Here is a 20,907-nt window from a genome sequence, read left to right as displayed (position 1 = left end):
AGCAGTGAATGAGAGTCCCCGGTCCCAGGCTACCTCCGGCACAAAGCTGGGTGGAGAACCTGCCGTGCAGGAAATGAAGCCATTGTACAGGAGCAGCTTTTCGCTGTGCTGGGTTACTCACCGGGGTGGTCCAAGGCTAAGGGCTCAGGAGCCCTTAAGGAGCTCAGGAGCTTAAGGAGCTCAGGAGGAAGTGTGCAGAGAGGTGATGGAGGACAACAGCAGGATTAAAGATTTTGATCTCTGCTTTTGGATTGCACGTCAGTGTGCCAAGCATGACCCCTTCCTGGATACAACCTGGGACAGAATCTTCACACCAGGAACGTCCTTTCATTAAAGTCCTCCCCCATCCTTTTTTACTTTTATGCATCTTACACTGTTTTTTTTGTACCTTCTTTTTCTGTAATGAGATCCCTTTTCTGCTTTCAGTGGAGCACTGGCTATTAATCAAGCAGCAGCAATGGGAGGGGGCAGCGTTAACATCAGATCTAGAAGTTATTTGTGGTATAAAAATCAGCCCAACCATCGTATCAGGGTCATTCTTGCCCGTAGGTGCACATGGAGCTTTCGCTGTCCCCTTACATGGCAGCAGCATACCGTGGTCTCCATCCCCACGTGTTCTCAGGTGCTCCTCTCACAACAGGTTACCCCATGGTGTGGCAAGCCCTAGTTTGGACATTTTCCTCCGTGGGTCTTTGAGTAAAGTGTTTGGATACTGCCTGTGTTTCTTGAACTGTGCTTTCTTTAACCAGTTTGCTTCGTCCCTCTAACAAGGAACAGATGTATTTCTGAAACAGTAATGACATGCTAAATATCAGCATGATGGCTGAGCTGAACATCAAGGGAATGCATTTTCTACCTTGTTGCATTTGTTTCCTGCTCTTTATGTACTCACTTTTTAAGAATTACAAAAAGTAATTCTTAAAGTTTGGCACAGGTGCTGCAGGGAGCAAGCCTGTGTAAAGACACTTCATTGCGTCCATGCATGAAAAAAATGGCTTGGATTATGTTCTCACCTTGCCCATAATTGTTTTTATGGGGATTTTAATAGCAGCTGCCTGCTGATTATCAGGTATTAGCAGCCTTTGTTACACAAAGGACCTGTGTCATTACCAGGGTTAACCTGTTAGCTCTGTATACCAAGGAAATGTGATCTCAGTTCAACAGTCAATATGCACAATTACTGAACAGGAACACAGAGAAAGGATCTTAAACCCGTAAAAGTAACTGTGTGTTAACCAGGATACAACACCGAAAGGAGGAAGGCAAACAACCTACAGTTAGTCACTTACATTACACTTTAAATGTCACAAACGACACGGAAGGGAAGGGAACAGTCCCCTCCCCACCTGATGGAAATAATACACATGAACTTTGAGACAAAACAGCCATCTAACTACCCTTCTGTGAAATGGGTCATAAAAGCCAGATTTCATGTAGTGTTAGTCAAAAGGATGTACAGAACTCCTGCCTTGGTACCTCCTTTCCTCTGGAAGGAAAGGGGGTAAGTGAAAAGCAGGATGGGAACACAGGAATGATGAGGTGGCCAGGACGCAGCCCACCTGAGGTCCAGCAGGGTTTCTGCAGGCTGTGGAAGGAGCTGACTACAAAGCTGGGACCAGCAGGACCCAGAGGAGTTCAGGGGAAAACATGCAGCTGCCAAAACATGTCCCCGCAAAGCTGACAAAACATTTTAGGGTTGTAGGAGATAACTCAGGTAGGAAGAGACCACAGAAGTCATCTGGTCCGTCCAGAAGTCCCACTCAAACGAGTCAGCTGCACGCATGAACCAGGTTATTCAAGCCTCTACACTCCAGCAGACAGGCAAATACCCCATAAAAGTGAGCCTCATCCCCCAAAACCTGACCATCTTGAACAGCTCAAAGCTCTTCAGGAGAGTCAGGGCATTTTGGGTGGAAAAGCCTGGGCTGTTATTAAATAGAGAATGTGCTGCCAGACAGCAGGGAGTACAAGGCTTTCCAGCCATACATGGAAACCCCATCATTAAGGCGTTCCCCTGAGGAAATGCTCCAACTGAAACAGATGTGGGAATTCAGAGACCCAGGCAGTCAGGCATAATACGAAAAGTGCAAAATCAAAAGTTTCTGTCCTCTCTTCAGTCCTGGTAGAATCTCTCTGCTGCTACTACTGACTGATATATTAGCACGGGACATCCACTTTACTTGTACTAGTGTTTTCTTTCCTCATGCCCATCTTGGAGATGATACCTTTACAGTACACAATTACGCATTTAGAAATAAAGATGCTAGGTGGTCCAGCTGAAAGCATGTAATTAACTTTTGCTTAACTGCAAAATCCCACAGGAGTAGCCAACGTTTTTGGTTCATTTATGTGTTGCAAGATCTTTCTCACTCTCTTGGGACCAGACTTAGCACACGAACATATTTAGCTAAAAGGACCACACCTTCTTTTTTTCCCCATGCTGCTAAACATTTGTAACAGTTTCCTTATTTTACAATGATGTCAGGAGTAAAATTCCTAGGTGCTATGAGAGTAGCTCATGCCCTCTCCGATTTTTTTAAGACTGATGAGTGTCTTATGGACTCACACTGAGCATCCAGCACAGCTGCTTGCCACCAGTACACATGGATCTTCTAAAAAGCATTGCTGAAAATACACATGAAATCCAGACCCAGACTCCCTGGAAAAACATTCAGCAATAACCATAGTGAAAATCTTTACCAGAGGACTGATCAGTACGGCAAAGACCAGCACAAACCAGAAAGCCACCAGTTTTTCAGTCGTCATTGCTGAAAGCTCTTCGAACAAGCACTGGCCAAACTGTGGACTGGCGTAACTGCGTTTACAACAGGGTTTTTCTGAAGATGAAATAAGAAAAGCTCTGCCAGTTTTTCAGCACAATCTCCTGGAGAAAGTACTCCTAATTGTACAATGCACTAATAAGACTGAAATGCTATCTTGGTAATGATGGCTTTAAAACACGAAGGTACAGCTGATTCATGAGCCTTTCTCCCACTGGAATTGGCTTGAATTTGTGAACATTCATATCTAAGTATGGTACGGCAACTTCTACATTTAAAGACTGTGAAACTTACCTGGAACGAAATACGGCCAGTGCATTTTAATAATAGTTACTTGAAGTAATCTGAACACAATGCTTGAAATGCAGTTTTGGAAGCTGATAAAGCGCATAAAACCCAAGCTAGCTGGTAGGGAATTGCTTTAAAAGCAGGACGCTCTCAATTAGTTCGACAACCGATGTTCTAATCTGTGTAAACAGACTCTACTTATTCTCTGCTAAAAATGAGGTAACACTGACCAATAGGAACAATGACTTCATTGTTCACATTGAACCTCTGCCAGCTGCTAAACAGGAGAGGTGTACCTTTCTAAATATTTGAAACTTGATTTCAAATATGATTACCCTTCCTGTCCTTGAAACACCAGTAGATTCAGTTCCAACAGTCTACAGCGGAGTTTGTGAAACTTGCTGTTTTCAATGGCAAACGCTTGAGCTGCTGGTTAAGTACTGTTCTGTGCTGGGAAGATTTCAGAGCCTCGGGTGTGATCTTCCTATGATGTATGCTTAATCCCTGCAGGCTGTTCACCTGGGCTACAAATCTAGGAAGGATATGGACTCGAGTTTACAGGCACCTCCACCACTTTGGACAGATGAGCCAGAGAACAGAAGTTCAACAAATGGTGTTGTACTCCCAAATTTAGTAGAACTGGGAGTTTGGAGAAAAAAAAATACATAAAAATAAAAAAAAAACAGACATCTATTTGTTTTGATTTCTACCAAGTACTCAGCATTTGACCCCAAGTTAATTTTTATCTTTAATCTTACATTACAGCCCTTAACAGCCTAACGTTGCCGTGATTGCTAGATAAGAATTCAAGTGTGACAATGAAAGGAAAAAAATAATAATTGTCTAAATTCTTAAAGGTGCAGGGTACTAACACACATCAATTTCTAAGTCCTTCTGATCAATTCAGAGAGGAGGAAGAGTCGAGACCTTGACTACCTAGGAGCATGCAGGACCCAAAGCTGTTGAGGAGCACTGAAAACGCAGGGTGGAACAGGACAAAAGCAGCAGACTGATCCGGTTCTTCAGGTGAGTGAAGTTACTGACAAAGCTTCTCCCCTTTCAGCGCATGAGGATTTTATCCTAGAAGTGGAAAGAAATCAAAAGAGGGCAAGGTGTTGCTGGCAGCCAGAATAGAAATTCAGAAAAACAAACCAGTCTTTTTGACTTCGAGATGTCAAAGTGATGGGTTCACACAGGCTGCAGTTTGGTTTTGTAAAACTGAAGAGCTATATCCTGCAAACTTATCTACCTACTCAAGCAAAACCTTAGTTTAAATGACAGAAAATATGCAAGCTGTTCACAACTTGTTATTTAACAAACATTCCTGAGAAACTCAAAACTCCATCTCTTCAGATCTTCTTAATCTGTAACTCTTAATTTGACTCTTGCTGCAGTAGTGACTCATTTAGACAGGGCGATTTCAAAACATTTGGTAAATTACTAACTTCACTGATGACAGCGTAACATTTTACATACAGACCTGAAGTGAACTGCAGACACCTGAAGTGTGAAAATGACAACAACCCATCCGCCAGCATGTGCTCCTCAAACGGCACTTCGCAGAGCAGGAGCTGAAGCTGTTCATGGGGAAAGAGAAAAAAAAAAAAAAGAGGTGAATCTTTTTAAGAGACAAATCACAACTCCAACGAAGGTAACACCTTGAGCATGTAAAAGAACTGTCGCTTTCTCATCCCAAAAGCTGCCTCACACATCTAAGTAGAAGTGGGAGGCTGGAATATGAAGTTTGGGCCAGTACCACTGCGTGCTCCAGCACCCGAGGCTGCAACCTGAAGAAAATAAAGCTTATAGAAAGGCATCTGGCGGAAAGGAAGGAAGGGCACATACCTCGTGGCTTGTAGTTTCACCACAAGAGTGAAGTGTTACAAACAAATGGGACAGGGCTGAGGTCAACTGGGAAGAAGAGTTAAAATGAAAGTGCATGGGTCATAGTGCAAAACCACATCTGAATTCCAGTGTTAACAACAGCATAATTAGAAGTACTCCCTGCCACATACTGTTGACTAACCAGTGTTGAGTACCTCTATACAATTTGTTTCTGTTGGCATTCGAGGCAGTCTTCCAGGAACAGACATATATGTATTAGAAATCTGGAAAAACGCAGTGCTGACACTGCATTTCTGAATTAAATAATCACTTTTCCTTTATAAATGCCAAATACCACCCTAATGCCTAGAAGTAAGATCCCATGATCCCAAATCTATGCCAAATTACTTCATACGTGGATCAATGAAAATGTTCACTGGAGAGCTCTGATTTTCTTACATAGCTGTCAAAATAAGTCACTCACTACAAAATCTCTAGAACCTATAGGAGGTCTTCATTAAGGTGAGCCTCATTAAGGTGAAAAACTAGCAAAAAGGAGGAAGACCATTTTGCAGTGAGTGCTGGAATGTGCAGGCCTATTTTCCATGCAGCTTACAGCAACCTTCACAGTCCTTGGATATTTACTTAAATTTCTTTTTAACTCACACTAGCACAGAGAAAAGAATGCCAGAAAACTCCCTTGAGCCAGTGAAGCTTTCTGTACGTGGACAGGTTTTGAGAACTTACCTTCGTTTAATGTTCTCTCACTTGTATCTTTGCAACTTCTGGTAACTTCTGGTAATCAAATCTGCAGTGTCTGTTATATATAGAAAAACAACAACAACAAAAGGGAAAAAAAAAAGCAGGCAAAGCAAACCCAGTTACGAAACAGTTTTTCACTAGAGCAGTTTTTGTTCTGCCCCAGCAATAGCATCTTGCAATTTGCTGGATCTAGTTTCATCCTGACAGGTGAAAGTTATGGTAGCAGCAATAAGAGCTTAACAGGTACCTGGAACTCCAGAGGGGAGTTTTTATCCTCTCTTCAACTGGCTGCTGTTTCTGAGCTAAAACGTGCCAGCTATTGAGCACAGTCAAATTGGTTGTTTCACTTCCTGTACTTAGCAAGCACGCACATAAAGATGCTTCCTATCTGCATACAAGGAACTTTCCTTACTGCTGAACCTTACTTGGCATAGATAGCAGAAAGTTAGGTTAGAAAGCACATTTACATCTTAACAGCTTTCTTGCGGAAGAGGTTCACTGAAAGAATAAATCCTTTAAAAAAGGCTGCGTTCCCTGTCAAATGTGGTCAATTTTGAACAGCGTTGCTTTGTCTTTGAGGTATCGGCTACAGTCAAGCTCACTCAGGATGCTGTAACAACATGGAGACACTGAAAATGAGCAAAACACAGTAACAACAGTCCATTTATGTGACTCTACCACTAACAATTAATTTAATATTTAAAGCAAAACTGTTTTCTACACAGCTCGCTACCTGTTAGTAATGTAAATATGATAACAGAAAACTTAGTAAGTGCAAGAAGCTTTTCAACTTTCCTGTACCCACCAAAAAAAGAACATTTTTATTCATCGAAACTGTGCTGCTACACTACTAGTGTATAGGATGGGTAAATGAAGACAGACATGCACTGTGTATCAGATAACTTATTTTATTTATTCAATTCTCAACTTAACTTTGATGCTAAAATTTGGTCAAAGGCACTTTAAAGAAGGTATTTAAGAAACCAATCTTATGGTGATCAGTCCAAACAAGTCACCTATACCTGTCATTAGGGACACAACTACCTAGAACTGCAAAAGGAAACATTCACAGGTTTTAAGTGGAACATACTGTCCAGCAGCAATATTCTTTTTTTTTTTTTAGAGGATTAACAACATTTCTGGAGTATTTTAAATACAGTATGGTAAAACAAAGCAAATTACACCTTTGGAGTTCCACAGACGTTTTTCTTGACAGAAAAAGGACAAAACAGCCTTCCCAAGCAGACCCATATTGAGGGGTCTGTTTTCATCCATGTGTGCACTGTTTGCATCAGCAGCAGGTACATCATAGAAATAACCCACTTTTCTCTGTTGTACAAAGATAAAAAACCCTTCTCAGACAGCAAACTGCGTGTAACGGGTCTATCAGCTACTTACTGAAAGGCACACTTCTGGAAAGGTAACAGAGCAAATGGCAACATGTGAACAAAAAGTGATTTTAGTATCTACCCCCACCAGAGCAAACCAAAGTGTTCTAAAAGGCAAAAGGCATTGGCAAAGAGCTTCCACAAAACAAGAGACTGTGCTAACATCACCAGTGTCTAACCTCTTAAGAACGATAAAGATTGCAAAAATGAACTAGGAGTGAAGATTAAAATTAGTCTTCTGCAAGCCACGATTACTTCTGTCCTTCAGCTAGGGACTTTTATCGGAAGGCAGCCACTTGGCGTTCTCGTTCCTTCTGAACTAAAACCCACTTAACACAAGGTTAAAATGGTGCTCTGTTACACTAAGTGACATCCCACATCCAAGCGCAAGCAGCTGCTTAAGAAAACGCTGCTGCTTTGTAACTTCAAGACAACTCATTCAAAATTTTGAGATGTGCCATTTTAAAGCACTACTATGGCAATGGAAGCTTTTTTGTTTTATAAAGTGAAGCAATCTCAGAGAAAGCGAGCGCAACGATCTGAATAGCCTGAAAGTCTGCTTCTGTGCTTCAGAATGGGGACCCCACCTGTAATGTAGCCTCCTTAGGCTGCTGAAATACTCAAACTCAATAAATATTTTGTCAAAGCATGAAGCCCTGAGAGTGAAATAATAAACTACTAATAGTTGTGTAATATTATATGTGAAAATTAAACTGCTCACATTCCAATCTTCCCTCCCTAAGCTTTTGAAGAGTGAGATGCAAACCAATTGTTCTGGGAGGTATCAGCTCATGATTACAACCATACAATTAAACAAAGAGCCCTCTATGAGAATCACAGAATGAAAAATCAATACTTTTTTCCAGCCTGCCTGGATATTGAAAGGAAAAATTACTGTGCAGTGCTGTCAAAAAGGCAAAGGAAATCATTTCAGAGGCCCAAGAGCGAGGACACTTTAAAACAAAGCAAGAACAAACATTTGAAGAGCAGGCGACTCTCACTTCTCCAGATAGGGTGCTGGTTTATCACAAGGTAGGATGTTCTTTGCCTCGTTCCTAAAGAAATGCAACTTGCACCTACATGCTGCTTGCTTGTTCCTTTATTTCTCCGTTCCCTCTAGCGTCCTGCATGTTTCCTGGAGGGACATTGCTGCCCTGCCCTCTAAACCCACGAGACAGTTGGGTAGCAGACAAGTATTACAACTGCTGCTGAGGAAAGGCAAAGAGATTAAAGTTGGGATATTGATTTCGTTTTATAGTTTCCTTATGTATTCCAGAATCTTTTAATTGCAGCTTTGAACAATGCCACTGGATTTATCAATAGCATATGGATTTCACAATATTGTTGTTTTGTGTTGCACATGGGATAAACATTTAACTCACAGACGGAAGCATCTATCTGAAATAAAGTATCATACATTCTCCTCTGGACAAGTGTCCCTCTGACTACAGCTAACTGGAGACTTTTTCCTTTTTCTAAACAAATATATTTATAATTTTCTACTTAAGTCAGTTAACTTAAATTAAAGCTCTTGTCTCTTTCAGTATTTCAGAGAGAACCTTTCTCAGGATCAACAGATTTAACGCAACAGGAACTATTCATTTAACTAATACTTTATATATAAACCCAACCTGTATTCAGGCAGAGAAGCTGTACATTAGCATTTCGATTCCTTAAAATATTTCAGTAATTGCCATTTTACTGCAGAGTAATGACCAGAAAGGAAGTCATGAACTTTACTGCTGGACCACAGATAGAACCCCAATCCGTGTGCGAGAACCATCTTTGGAAAAAAAAATTCCAGTACTTTATGGTAACGTCCTCTTCAAGGAACACCCTGAAGGACAGCAGCAGTCCGTACGGCTGTCTGCTACCAGTATGTGCCCTCTCCAAAGCAATGACTGGAGGTAATCAGGTTATGTCCAAATTCATCAATATGATGAAGGTGAAAAATGATAAAAAAGATAAAGAAATTTTGCCGATGTGTGGAATAAAGGCATGTCAAGCTTAACCCTGTCCCCTGAACTTTGCTATCAGTTGAATCTGATGAAGAGAAAACCAGAAAGTTCTATGTTAGGTACGTAAAACACAGGCTTGGCCTTTGAAAATTCTTCAGTTATTAACACAATTTTGTCCCACACCAAGAAAGTGTTTCCAGTTAAGAGGCAGTTAAGAGGCAGAGATACTCATAAACTAGTGGAGAGAGTTAATGCACTTTGAAAGATTCCTGCATTCAGGCTGGTGCACCCGAACAACTACATACTTCAGCTTCACAAGAGTGAAGCAGGGATCATGTAACACTGCGTTTTGAAAAATACAAGAAACAAATACAGAAGAAACGTTAAGAATGGATGAAAAAAGTTCGGAAAAGTGAAATTAAGTACTTCAGCCAAGCAGTCAAATCAGCTTTGCTGCAGTTTTAGAACAGGACTTGTTTGTATCTGCAAAATTTTAATGAATAAGGTAACTTCACAAAGTAGAGTAATGTGAGAATCAGAGAGAGATGAAGTAATTCTAACACAGGCTGAAACCAAATTATTATATGCCATTGTAGCTTTGTTAAGATACTAACTTTTCTGATTTATAGCGAAGGTGTGAAGGAAGAGAGACTTTTGTAAGGCAAAGCATCTACCTTATCTTATGAAGTTCTCAGATGAGTCATCCATTCTACCAAGTGGTAACTTGACTTAAAAAAAAAAAAAAAAAAAAAGAAAAGCTACGGCCAAGTATGCAAGCTCCTCACATCACCTCAGCAATCTGAATAGTAACTATTCCTAGCTACTAGCAGTAATCCAACTTCATATTGTTTTATAGAATAGAGACTTACAGCAAAAAAAAAAATAAATAATTCACAGCAGGGAATTTCATTTCTGAAATAATTCAGAAGTGAGTCACTGAGGTGTATCTCTGTCTATTCATATCAACCGGTCTGTTGTTAAGGCAAAGCAGATTTGAGGCTGTACTTTTACCCCTCTCCCTTCCTTGTAGGGCAAAATACACGAAGTAATTTCTAAATATTGAGAACACAAGAGAAATATTTCCATCATGAAATATTTGACTGTGCGATATCAGATTTCTAGTATTAGACCTCACCTAACAGAACATTTGGAAGGAAACAAAGAAACAAACAAAGAAAAGAAATACTGTATGATTATCTTTGAACTTGTTCACTATGTTTTTAATACAAGTTCTTCCAGAGATTAATGTACCAGAACAACCTCCTATTTCACAGCTTTAGGGCCCCAAAACTTCATGAGTAGGGCTGCAAGATCAGACTATCCCAAACAGTCAGAGCCCTCACTGGACTCTGTTGTGCACAGACACTGGCTGGAAGTACTGCCAACGTGATTTTTGAAATAAGAATCACCACGAATAATTCTAGTCCACAAGCTTCATGCAGGAGATGGGGAAGGCCCTTTTTCTCTGTACTGGCTTCCTTCAGTTTCCTTCAAAGTCCATTTAATTCTCAGAAATTGTTTGCTTTAGCTTTTGATTATCCTCTAGTGCTTCATTTTTGTTCTGCTCTTCTAGATTCTTTGCCGAATCAGGATTGTACCGATACAAATACCCATATGGACGGAGATGATAAATCAAATATTCCAAATGATACATAGTCATGGAGTCAACATAGTGGAATGAAACGGCTAGGTCGGAGCAGCATCCGGGACCCTAAAATACAAAACAAGTCAAAATAATCAGGAAGAATTCCAGAGCATGCCCTGCATTACAGATACTGTAGGAAGAATTCAAATACACACTTGACTTCATGGGAAGAAATTCACTATCATCATTCGTGCATTTGAAAGCTTAATATTAGGCAAGCAAAATGGATTAATCACACACATTTGCCAAAGCACCTTTCCAAAAGCACAGCTGGACAAAATCTTTTGCCTCTGTAGCCAAGCCAATGGAGAAACCAGCTGCCCTCCTTAATGCCAGAGCGTGTTCTTTCTTTTCCATATTTCACTTTTTATGTCCAGGTTTAAACAAAACGAAGCAGCATCAAGCAGGCAAAAGTATATTGTATTTATATAAGAAGCAATACATTTGCATTTATATGTGACACAATACGTGCTTGTTATCATGCTCTCAATCACCCAGAATACAAAGGCCAAACGTGCTCACGTGCACCTGTGTGTGTGCTCAAGCATGGCATGGTTTGCCAGTATCTAACTTTCTACATAGAGAAAGCTGCTGTAATGAATCAGTTTGGAAGTATTATTTTTATTTATTTATTTAAATTTATTAATTTCGTTGACATTACTAAGCATTTTGAAGAGCTAAAAGATAGCTGTTAACACATTGTTTACAAATTGTTTTTGACTAGCTCTGATTCAGCTTCGAGTGGCAATGTCTTTGATTCAGGTATTTTTTACACTTGGAAATTTCTTATCAACGTTAATCTTAGGGCAAAAAATCCTGTAACTGAGCATATGGCATACAAAGATATGCAAAAACCTAAATGAAAAACGACTATTTTTTTCCAGGAAAACAGTTGAAAGTGAAAGTTCAAAAGGCTGAGCTGAACAAATACTCAAGTTGGAAACTTAATTTAAGCAAAGCCAGCCGAAATTAAAGCTGTAAGATAAAATGAAGAAAAACACCTTGAAGGATGAGGAAGCATATAAAAACATAAGAAACAAATATTAGTTTTAACACACAGCTTGTAATAAACCACACTAGCCTCCCTTCTCATTGCTCTCTGGTAGGTGGGTGGCTGGAAGAGAAGCTAGGGACGCTGTCCATGGGATATGGAGGTACAAAACAGAGGAATAACTTTGCAAGGAAGGTAGTAGTGAAGACACCAGACAAACCTATTAGAAAGATTTCATCATTTCTTGCTGTCCACAGAACATAGGAAGACAGCAATAATAATTCCAGATTCACTAGCTCTTCCAGGACAATAAGTTCTTAGCATCAAGTTTAAGTTGATGACTACTGTGTTTAACAAGTCTGCACAGAGGTATTTCTCAGGAAGTCACAAGAAAATCTTCTTTTCTAAAATACATTTAGCTGCCATTAATATGCCAATACATACATCGTACCATCATAAGATGTATTTCATAAAACGGTTGTCAGGTTCCTAAAGACTTACCTCTACAGCAGGGTAATAATTGTAATTCCAGTACCAGAATGTTTTTGGTAGGTATCCTCTGATTAGGAGATGTTCTGGAACGAAGGGATGAAAGGTTTCCCTGCCATTTGTATCCCTAGAATCTCCTGCTTGTACATTAATGATCTCCATGCACTTTCCTAGTGCTAGGTCTTCAATAGAGGAACTGTGAGAGCATTTGTTTGTTTTAAATGCAGTAACAAATCTCTTCAGAGCTTCTTTGCTTAGAACATACCCTGCTCCTCCACTCATGTAGCCCTGTTTCACGTAAGGCTTAAACCTTCTTCCAAAGTATATCGGTTGCTCAGGACTGTATTTTGAAAGAAGCCATCTCAGGTTGTCCAATATAACATATGTATCATCATCTGCTTTCATGAACCAATCAGCAGCATCAAAATAATGGTCATACACGTATTGAAAAGCTTTAATAGTCTTCCAGTACAGTTGGTCCCTGCCTTCTTTGGTTTCTAGGCCCACAGCTGGGAAGTCTTTATTTTCCTCAGAGCTCATAAAAAGTATTTTATTACAACGTTGGGCCCAAGTGGCCTTAACGTGCCTGGCTTTCTTTTCTAGATTTTGAGGTCCAGTCATGACCCAACAAAGTATTTTCACCTTCTGATACAGTCCGTCTGCAACATTTTTATTCTCATCTAAAAAAAAAGAGGAAAATTTGAAAGCATTAGACTTGACTGAGCAGTAAAATAAATCCAAGAACAACCTCTCCCCAAACGTTCCATTTCTAAATCAGAAGAGACAGAGAGGAGGTCTTTTATTCCAAATGAAATTAACATTACATTTAGGAAGAAAAACAAAACTCCCCAAACCAAGAAATTAAAATTCTTCAGGCTACTTTAACTTCAAAAGATAAGGGAAAGCATAAGAGCCACATCAAAATGGGAATCTGTTTGGGAAAGTGTGACTTTAGAACGTCTTGATTTGTACATACAAACTATCAGAAGCCATCCTTTTTATGGCACTGGAAAATGAATGACAATTTAAAAACTGAGTATTTTTACCATTCCCAGTGAACACGACTGCAACAAAAAGGTCAAAAAGCTTCTCAGTTTTGTTATGTAATTTTATGCTAACCAACAGAATCTAATAAATATTTCTAAAAAAGCAATGTGGTTTTGAAGGGAAAAGCAGATGGTAAGCCAGAACAAAAGAACTTATCATAATATCAAGTTAAATCTTATTTATAAAATGTCAGAAGAAGTAAAATAGCATAGTATGCACCTACTGTTGCTGTGCTGAACAAGACGTATGTAATATAATGTTATCCAAGGTGCCAAAGTGTTCATTTTCCTCAAAGAAACCTTTCACTTGACACATACAGAGTGATGTTAACTCATATAAAAGAACGTTCCATGGAGAGTGAGATCTGCACCACTGGTCCTAAAATATTCCTGTATAACCTTTTCAAGGCTTTCTTTGCAACAGTTTTCTGTGATTATATGCAAGGCACTCACAAATTTGTCTTACAGAGTTTGCAATTTAAATAACTTGAAATAACAAATTACCTATTAATGTCTTGTTCAGCAAATGCATTGTAGTGCATGCGTTTTTTCTAATCTAAACTGCCCCAGTTCAGATACTACCTGCACGTAGGATTTAGAATGAACTCATAATGAGATGTGTCAAATATAAAAGTATACCTTCTTTAAACAAAAAAAAAAAAAAGGATAAAGAAAGAAAAAAGTGTAACCCAATTTCTCTGTTTTTGACTGAGAACAGCAATTTGTCTTTGGATTACCACATAATCAGCCTAGTAAACAGGGCCCAGTGACACACTGCTGCTTTTCTTCCTTTTTTTTTTTTTTCCTCTTTTTAGCTTCATCTGAGAGGTTAGATGAGATGTTAGAAATGGTCCAAAATTACCTTCTAAAAGCTAAAAAGCTATTTGAACACATCTACAACACTAACAAATATATCTGCTTAACAGATCACATTTGATGTCAATGGTTCGTCTGAGAAGTTCCTACAGAGAAATTCCAAACTTCCTAAAGAAACTGCCAAGTCTGGATCCAGTACTTGGACAAACAGTTAGGCTCCAAGGGGAAAGGGAAGAATCACTGCTGTGATGTAATTGAAGAAAACCACCATTCAGCAGACCTTGGGAGATCAAAGTTATTTAGATGTAACCTGAACGCTGGCAAAGTGAAAGAAAATGACTCATACAAAATTTTGGCAGTGAAGAAAACAACATTTTGCAATACATGAAAAGGGAACACCCAATATAATCAGTTAGGTGTAACAAGATACCTTTGTGCTGTCCAGAATCTGCATTGAAATTCATTTGTCCTTGCAACTGATCGTTATCCGTATCTGCTGAGTGTTGGCCGTGTGGATCATTGTGAAGAATATGAGGTTGGATTTCAACCTTTTCTTCCAGTATCATGCTAAACAGAAGATAGCATAGGAAAAATCCTATTGCAGACCCAAAACTGAAGGTTAGAACGTTCATCAAGGACTTAGAAGAGGCCATTTCCTGAAGATAATGCACTGTCCAAAACAAATGAAAAATATATTAAGCCTGAAACAGTTCAACACAGAACTTGAATCAAAAAATACAGGAAGAAATCAAGACCAAATCTTTAAAAGCAGAAATCTTAATGCTACCTCAGATCCAGCTCCCCGGGACTTGCACGAAAGTTTAAGTACAAGAGCAATGCAAATATTTACATAAAACTGTACAGACATATATCTAGTGCAAAAGGCCAGCTGTGTACTATTTAGCTTAAAACTATAAAGGACAGTCAGAATACAAAACGGAAAACATTCATTTACTTAATTATACTGATACAAAATTAATACAGGAATGTATATGTTTAAAGTGCTAGATCTTAATTATAAAGAGGTGATTTATGTTCACTTCTTTATTCTCTTGGTCTTCAGAAAATTGTGCTTAAAAAAAGTAATAGCTAAATCTTACAAAACTGAAAGATGACAATCAAAGGCCATCTACAGGTCAAGATCCCATGTAGTCACGAGATGGACTTAAACCCGAGGAGTCAGTTTATGACAGGAATTCTTTCACAGATGTCAAATACGAGCAGACATTGAAGACTTATAAAGCAAATCTACTCTAATCTCAAAGCAGGGAACCTTTCCTTCCACTTTTAAAAGTGCTAAGGATAGATGTTCAGAAGAAAGAGTAGGACAACATCTGAATTTTCATAAGGAAACACTCTCTTTTGAAAGGCACTTGGCAGAAAAGGCGAGTAAGACATATCAGCCTTAAAGCCTCTTCTACACATCAAAAAAAAATGTGTATTCCAGTCATGTAAAACCTCCACTTCAGCCACACCCTTGTTTCTCAAAACCAAAAGGACCTGGCTTAGCATTTTTATAAAATTAATTGCAGCCAACATCTATGCCTATGTAAAGTGAGCTTTACACATTCAAATCAATCCTGAATTTATAACATATTAAGCACTTGCAGGCCAATTTCAGGCCATTAAGGCCTAAGGCCTTTTCATCTTTGGAAAGGGCTGAGATATTTTGTAATAGTCCATGACTAAGCTACAAAACCACAGCCAGTGAAATCCACGCTGGAGCCAAGCCAGAACCTTACAAACGAGTTGATGGCGTTCCCTCCGCTAGCATCACCCTTAGCATCACCGGTGTTGAACTCAACTGCATTAGGTAGCGGGCCAAAAAAAGTTCGGGATTACACAGACCATCCGGATTAGCTTTAAAAAGAACTTGTGCTGTCTGCACAATCTGCTGCTCTCTGCAGATCAGCAGGGCAGGCAGGAGCAAGTGTTCAGACATTCCGCGACAATATCCTTCAGCTCTGCGGTGACACTGACAGCGCTGCAGGAAAAACAACTGCAAGGAATGAGAATTCCTAGTGTGGGAGAAGAATGGGGCCCTCCTACACAAGAACGAGGGAAGGGGATCTCGGAACAGGGTCCAGACTGCAAAGGTATGTCTGAGACACACAGACATAAAAGGGAGAAACTATTTAGGGAACAGGAATGTTACAGTGCTCCGTGACACATGTAGCGAACCTGGCTAAAAGAGCGTCATCTCCTAACATCTCTTAACCTGTGCAATTTAGGTTGTTCTGAACTCATCTCCAAGTTTCCTAATACAGTAGCTCAGACCCAAAATGAGCACATATTAAAGTACTGTACATGTTAAAGGTGGGACACCCTGCTAAAAAAGTTGTTGCACCGCCTACTTGTTAATTCTAGAGCAGCGATTGTATTTGAAGTTGATATCCTGCTGTCTGCAATACATTCGATCTGCAGAAGTGCATCTCATTACTACCGCTGAAGACAAACGAGCAGAGCCAAGCACTGGGATGACCCCAAACTCTAAACCTTACACGGTCCTGGTGCTGCCAAGTCTTACATCTGAGCAGAAGCAAAGGCCCCACGCAGGCAGCCGACTCCAAGCAAGGTATCAGCCTTTGCCAAACGCCGCTCTCCTTCTGAAAACCCCTGGTCAGAGACGAGCTGCAGCCACCAGCACAACTCACGTAGCCCGCACCCACTTCTCCTGCTGGCTACGAAGAGCACCTGGCAAAAAGACTGCCCCCGAGCCAGCTCCGCAGCAAGAACCTGCTCCAAACACCCGCTCTCATCCCTCCCACCTCTCTCCTGATCAGAAAGCAGAGCGGGCAGAGAGCAGGTGTGCCTACCGCTAGGCTGGCACTTTCGGAGATCATCGGGTTGACTGCACACGTATGCACCTAGCTCATCTGAGAGGGGAGAAGCTGTAACACATGACAGGGCTTCCCTACCACGCTGCCACAAAAATGAAACAAAACTGGAAACACAACTTGAAGCACAAAAGAAAAATTAGGAAACTTAAAGGCTGTACCAAATTCACATAATTACAACTATAGGTGTTAAGGAACTCCAGTTCTTTAATATGAAATTGCACAGTATACAATTTTTAATCATATATTGTCATATATCACATGTCTAGCTTTATTTCTGCTCTTACATGTCACTAACTTGGAAAGAAAACACAAGGACTACTTACATCATGTACACTCCAACCCTGCCCCAGCCACAATTTAAGGAAAAGCCTGTATGCAGAAGCAGCCTATGACGCCAAAAAGCATCCACTGTACTAAAAATACATTTTGTTGTTGTTATTTGTCCCACCTATCATCACAAAGATCCCCTTAAAATTAGCAATACAGAAAGGGAGAGCATCAGGATAAAACAATGCCTTCTTCAGCATATTTTAAAGGGAAAAAAAAACACCCATGCACGCACACAGCGTACCTACAGCACTTTCTGGACGTCCCCGTTGTTCCACTTTGCAATGCTGTGTCTCTCTGCCATGCACTTTCGGTTATCTGCCCTAACAGCTGTTAAAATTGCTCTTGCTTGGAGAAAGCAAAATAAAGTCACTGGAAATAACTGCCGCTTATTAAATGATGGCATTATGTTAAATTAAAACTGCATTATATTCTTAAACATCAACAATTAAAAAAAAAAAACCCTAAGTGTATGGAAAATGTTAAAGCAGAAAAAAGTACGTGCAGCCCATCCGGCAACCTGAAGCTTACTTGTGGTATTCCACAAGCAAGCAGGACTTCTGGGGCAAGAAGGGACAGGTGCTGAAGCAGCCCTTCACATTTCTTAGGAAATGCCTCCAGTTACAGTTTCCAATCTAAAACAATCTGCTCCTCAGTCTATCGATTTCATGTCACCAGACTGGACCATTACACCCACGCGTGCATATCCACATCTTCACAAACTCCAACAGCAAGCAGGACAGTAACTTTTGGTTTTGCTTTTTTAATAGTATGTTGATATTTGATACAAGCAGAGTCCTTTAATTTGCCAGCAACGATAACTGAAAGTTATAGCATTAGACTAAAACCAGGAAGTGTCTAAAAGGAAGGTCAGTTCTTACGATGATAAGCACCCCCATTCAGGCCCTGCGTTACCATTCTTCTCCACAACCAGATTTACTCGAGATTGAGAAATATGGGGAGGGAAAAGGAAAGTGCAAAACGTACCACGGCACTAAAAGTTCCACATTTTTATTCCTATTTCTATCTTTACTTCTATTGACTTCAAAACCAGATCGTATTTAAAAAGAAAAAAAAAAACCACCTACAACAAAAGCCTAAATTTGCGTTTAATCTGTGCTCCATTACTACACCACGGCAGCTTAAACAAATCTCTCTATTTACATATTCGTGTAAGTAGCTTTATTTGCATTAGCCAGAATGACAAACGTTTTACAACTCTATCACAGCTTAACGGTCGTTTTAGATTTGGCTCCAATCTCCAGTTTTGAGAGTCAAAGACTTCGGCATCCTCAACTTACAGAAGAGGTACTGCTTACACGTTAGGTGCTGGTGGACCTGGCAGCCGAGTGGCACGGCCCGAGGTGCAGCCAGGGGCTACACCTGCCTCATGCTGCCACCAGCTACTCCCTAGCCACACACACACCTGCACACAGAGACCGCCCCAGCTGAAGTGAGAGCTCGTGCAAACACAGACGGCACCAGCGGTCTGGCCTCGTGCCACCCAACCAAGTACAGTCTCCGAAGCGGCTGCCAGATCTCACGGTCTCTCCAGAAGCTGGCCTGGACGCCCTGATCTCTCCCATTGCCCGCTCAAGGACCCTCTGATCTCACCAGTGCCGTGCCCACACTCACAGCTCGGTCCCTGGCTCCCCAGCCTCTCACCCCGCTCGCCGTGCACCAGCCCAGCCTGATGTTCTCCAGCCACGGCCGCAACATGCTCACCCACACCATGTGCGCGCACTCCCGGCCCTCTGCTACCACCACTGCAGACTTGTGCTCCCAGTCCACCACGGGCATTTAGACCCTCTGTCTCCAGCCACAGAAGTCCCTATAGCTTACGGAACCGCCCCCGTTGCTGGAGCTTCAACCTCACTGTGCACAGGTGAACACAGAATAAAAAGTCCTCTCATCCAGGAAAGCGGTCAGAAATGGAGCTTAATGAGAGAACGCAAAGGCCTGTGGTAATATGGCACAGACCACAGCCAGACAAGCACGCTGACCAGCCGGTGGCTGGGCCCTTTTATCCCCTTAGCCATCTATTTTCCCATACTTGCTCCCCTCCAAGCCACCTGGTCACCTTCCTTTGGTCCCCCCCTACGCATCCCATAAGCTCTATACAATCACAAGATGCTCTTCTCCTGGCTCCCATAACATGACCCTATACCTTGTACGCAGTAACCCCTCTAAACCCTGTAAGATGATCTAAAGACCCTTTCTGCTGACTTCTCTTGACGTCTCACACCTGGACAACGGGGTGCTGGTTCTCCTGTGACAGGGCAGGGGGCCTCCTCCCCATATGGCGTTACTGGTTCTTCCCCCCTTTGCCATTGTGCCTCTGCTCCTTTGTGTTCCTGGAGATGAGGCTTTTATCCCATCATCTAAAATACTGTTCTCACTCTGCTGGCTGTGCTGAGAAGAGTTAGGGTCCTTCCTTAGGAGGATCCGCAAGCAATAGGAATATATGATACCAGAGCTTGCTCCCCAAAACCACCTTTAATATTTTTAAGCAAACTCAGACCATAAAACCTTCTGGAGTCGTTTCAGAGGAAACACATTCAACAGAGAAAATGAATCTGGGGTTTTGCAATTCACAGCATGCAGCACAAAATGCAGATACTTCTGCACCTGCTTAATCCCAGTACCATTCCACTATCACTTTAGACTAAGATTCCTATATTAACCATGAAAAATACGACTAGCAGACACACACGGCTGGCTCTTCCTTGTATCCTTGACTTGGGAGCGAGTGCTGGGGCCCAGCACACAGCAGCTGTGTCCTGAGGGCTGCAGTCAGCAGCGAGCTCGATCCCTGCCACCGTGCCCTCAGCAGCCACGCCAGGCACCAGAACAACCCGAGTCAAACCCCCGAAGGCACAGCTAGCTGCACAGTGCCCAAGAAAGCTCTTTCTAGAAGCTTTACGTGTAAATACCCGGGTTTGTCAGATGAAGCTCTACTCAAAGCAGCTGTACGCTCCCTGCCCGCCCGCACCGAGGCTCGCTGCGAACAGCAGCAGCTTCCTGCCAACCCAGCATTTTTCCCTCCCGAAGCTGTACATTTTTAAGACACCTAAGGGCTCCAGCCTTCCCCCGAGAGCCACTTTCCCCGGCGCAAACCCCTCGGCTGCCCCGTCCGGGCACAGCCCAGCGGCACCGCGGCGGGAGGACCCCGCTAGGAGCCACCGCACCGGGGGCGCCGCCGGCCCAAGCCGCACCGCTCCAGGAAGTGCCCGGCAGCGGGGCCGAGGGCCGGCCGTGGGGCCGCCAGCCCCGCTTCATTCCCCCCCCCCCCCCCCCGCCGCCCCCCGGCCCCGCTCCCGTCCCCTCACCTCACCGGCGGGGGCCCGGCTCGCCCTCCGCCGCTGGCCCCCGCAAGCCGCCGCGCTCCGCCGCCGCCCCCATGGCACTGCCCCGCGCGTCACCCGGCCCGCCCCGGCCCTGCCCGCCGAGGGAGGCCCCGCTCCGCTCCGCTCCGCCCCGCCGCCCGCCGGCTGCGGGCCCGGCCGCCCTACCGGCCCCTCTGCAGCCCGCTTGCCCCCGGCAGCGGCCCTCAGGCCGGGCCCTTGGCGGCCCGCAGCCCCCGCCGTGCCGTGCTCGGGGCGGTTGCTGGGGAACGGCCGCGGAAATGGCGCCCGATCGCCCTGGGCGAGCGCGGCCTGCCTCGGAGCGCCGGTGGGCAGCGTGCCCTGGGGTGTATTTCCTTAGGGAAATACATTAAGCACGCAGAGGGATTGTAGATTTAAAAGGCGGTTT

General features: G+C 42.4%; 1 protein-coding gene across 2 annotated transcripts; it reads right to left on the bottom strand.

Annotated features, from left to right (window-relative positions):
* Positions 1–6,546: 6,546 nt before the first annotated feature.
* Positions 6,547–20,632, bottom strand: C1GALT1 (core 1 synthase, glycoprotein-N-acetylgalactosamine 3-beta-galactosyltransferase 1). Of its 2 annotated transcripts, none has more exons than XM_066991753.1 (4): positions 20,484–20,632; positions 14,418–14,657; positions 12,138–12,805; positions 6,547–10,711 (listed from the first exon to the last, which is right to left on the bottom strand). In XM_066991753.1, the coding sequence occupies exons 2-4, from the start codon at positions 14,638–14,640 to the stop codon at positions 10,502–10,504; spliced, it is 1,101 nt and encodes a 366-aa protein (XP_066847854.1). In that variant the 5' UTR covers positions 14,641–14,657; positions 20,484–20,632; the 3' UTR covers positions 6,547–10,501. The 2 variants fall into 2 exon arrangements, with proteins under 2 accessions (XP_066847854.1, XP_013038914.2); XM_013183460.3 differs by lacking the exon at positions 20,484–20,632 and adding an exon at positions 17,399–17,508.
* Between the last annotated feature and the right edge of the window lie 275 nt (positions 20,633–20,907).

Source organism: Anser cygnoides, chromosome 2 (assembly GCF_040182565.1).
Source record: "Anser cygnoides isolate HZ-2024a breed goose chromosome 2, Taihu_goose_T2T_genome, whole genome shotgun sequence".
In the NCBI taxonomy this organism is placed as follows: domain Eukaryota; kingdom Metazoa; phylum Chordata; class Aves; order Anseriformes; family Anatidae; genus Anser; species Anser cygnoides.
This window is presented reverse-complemented; position numbering and strand designations above follow the sequence as displayed.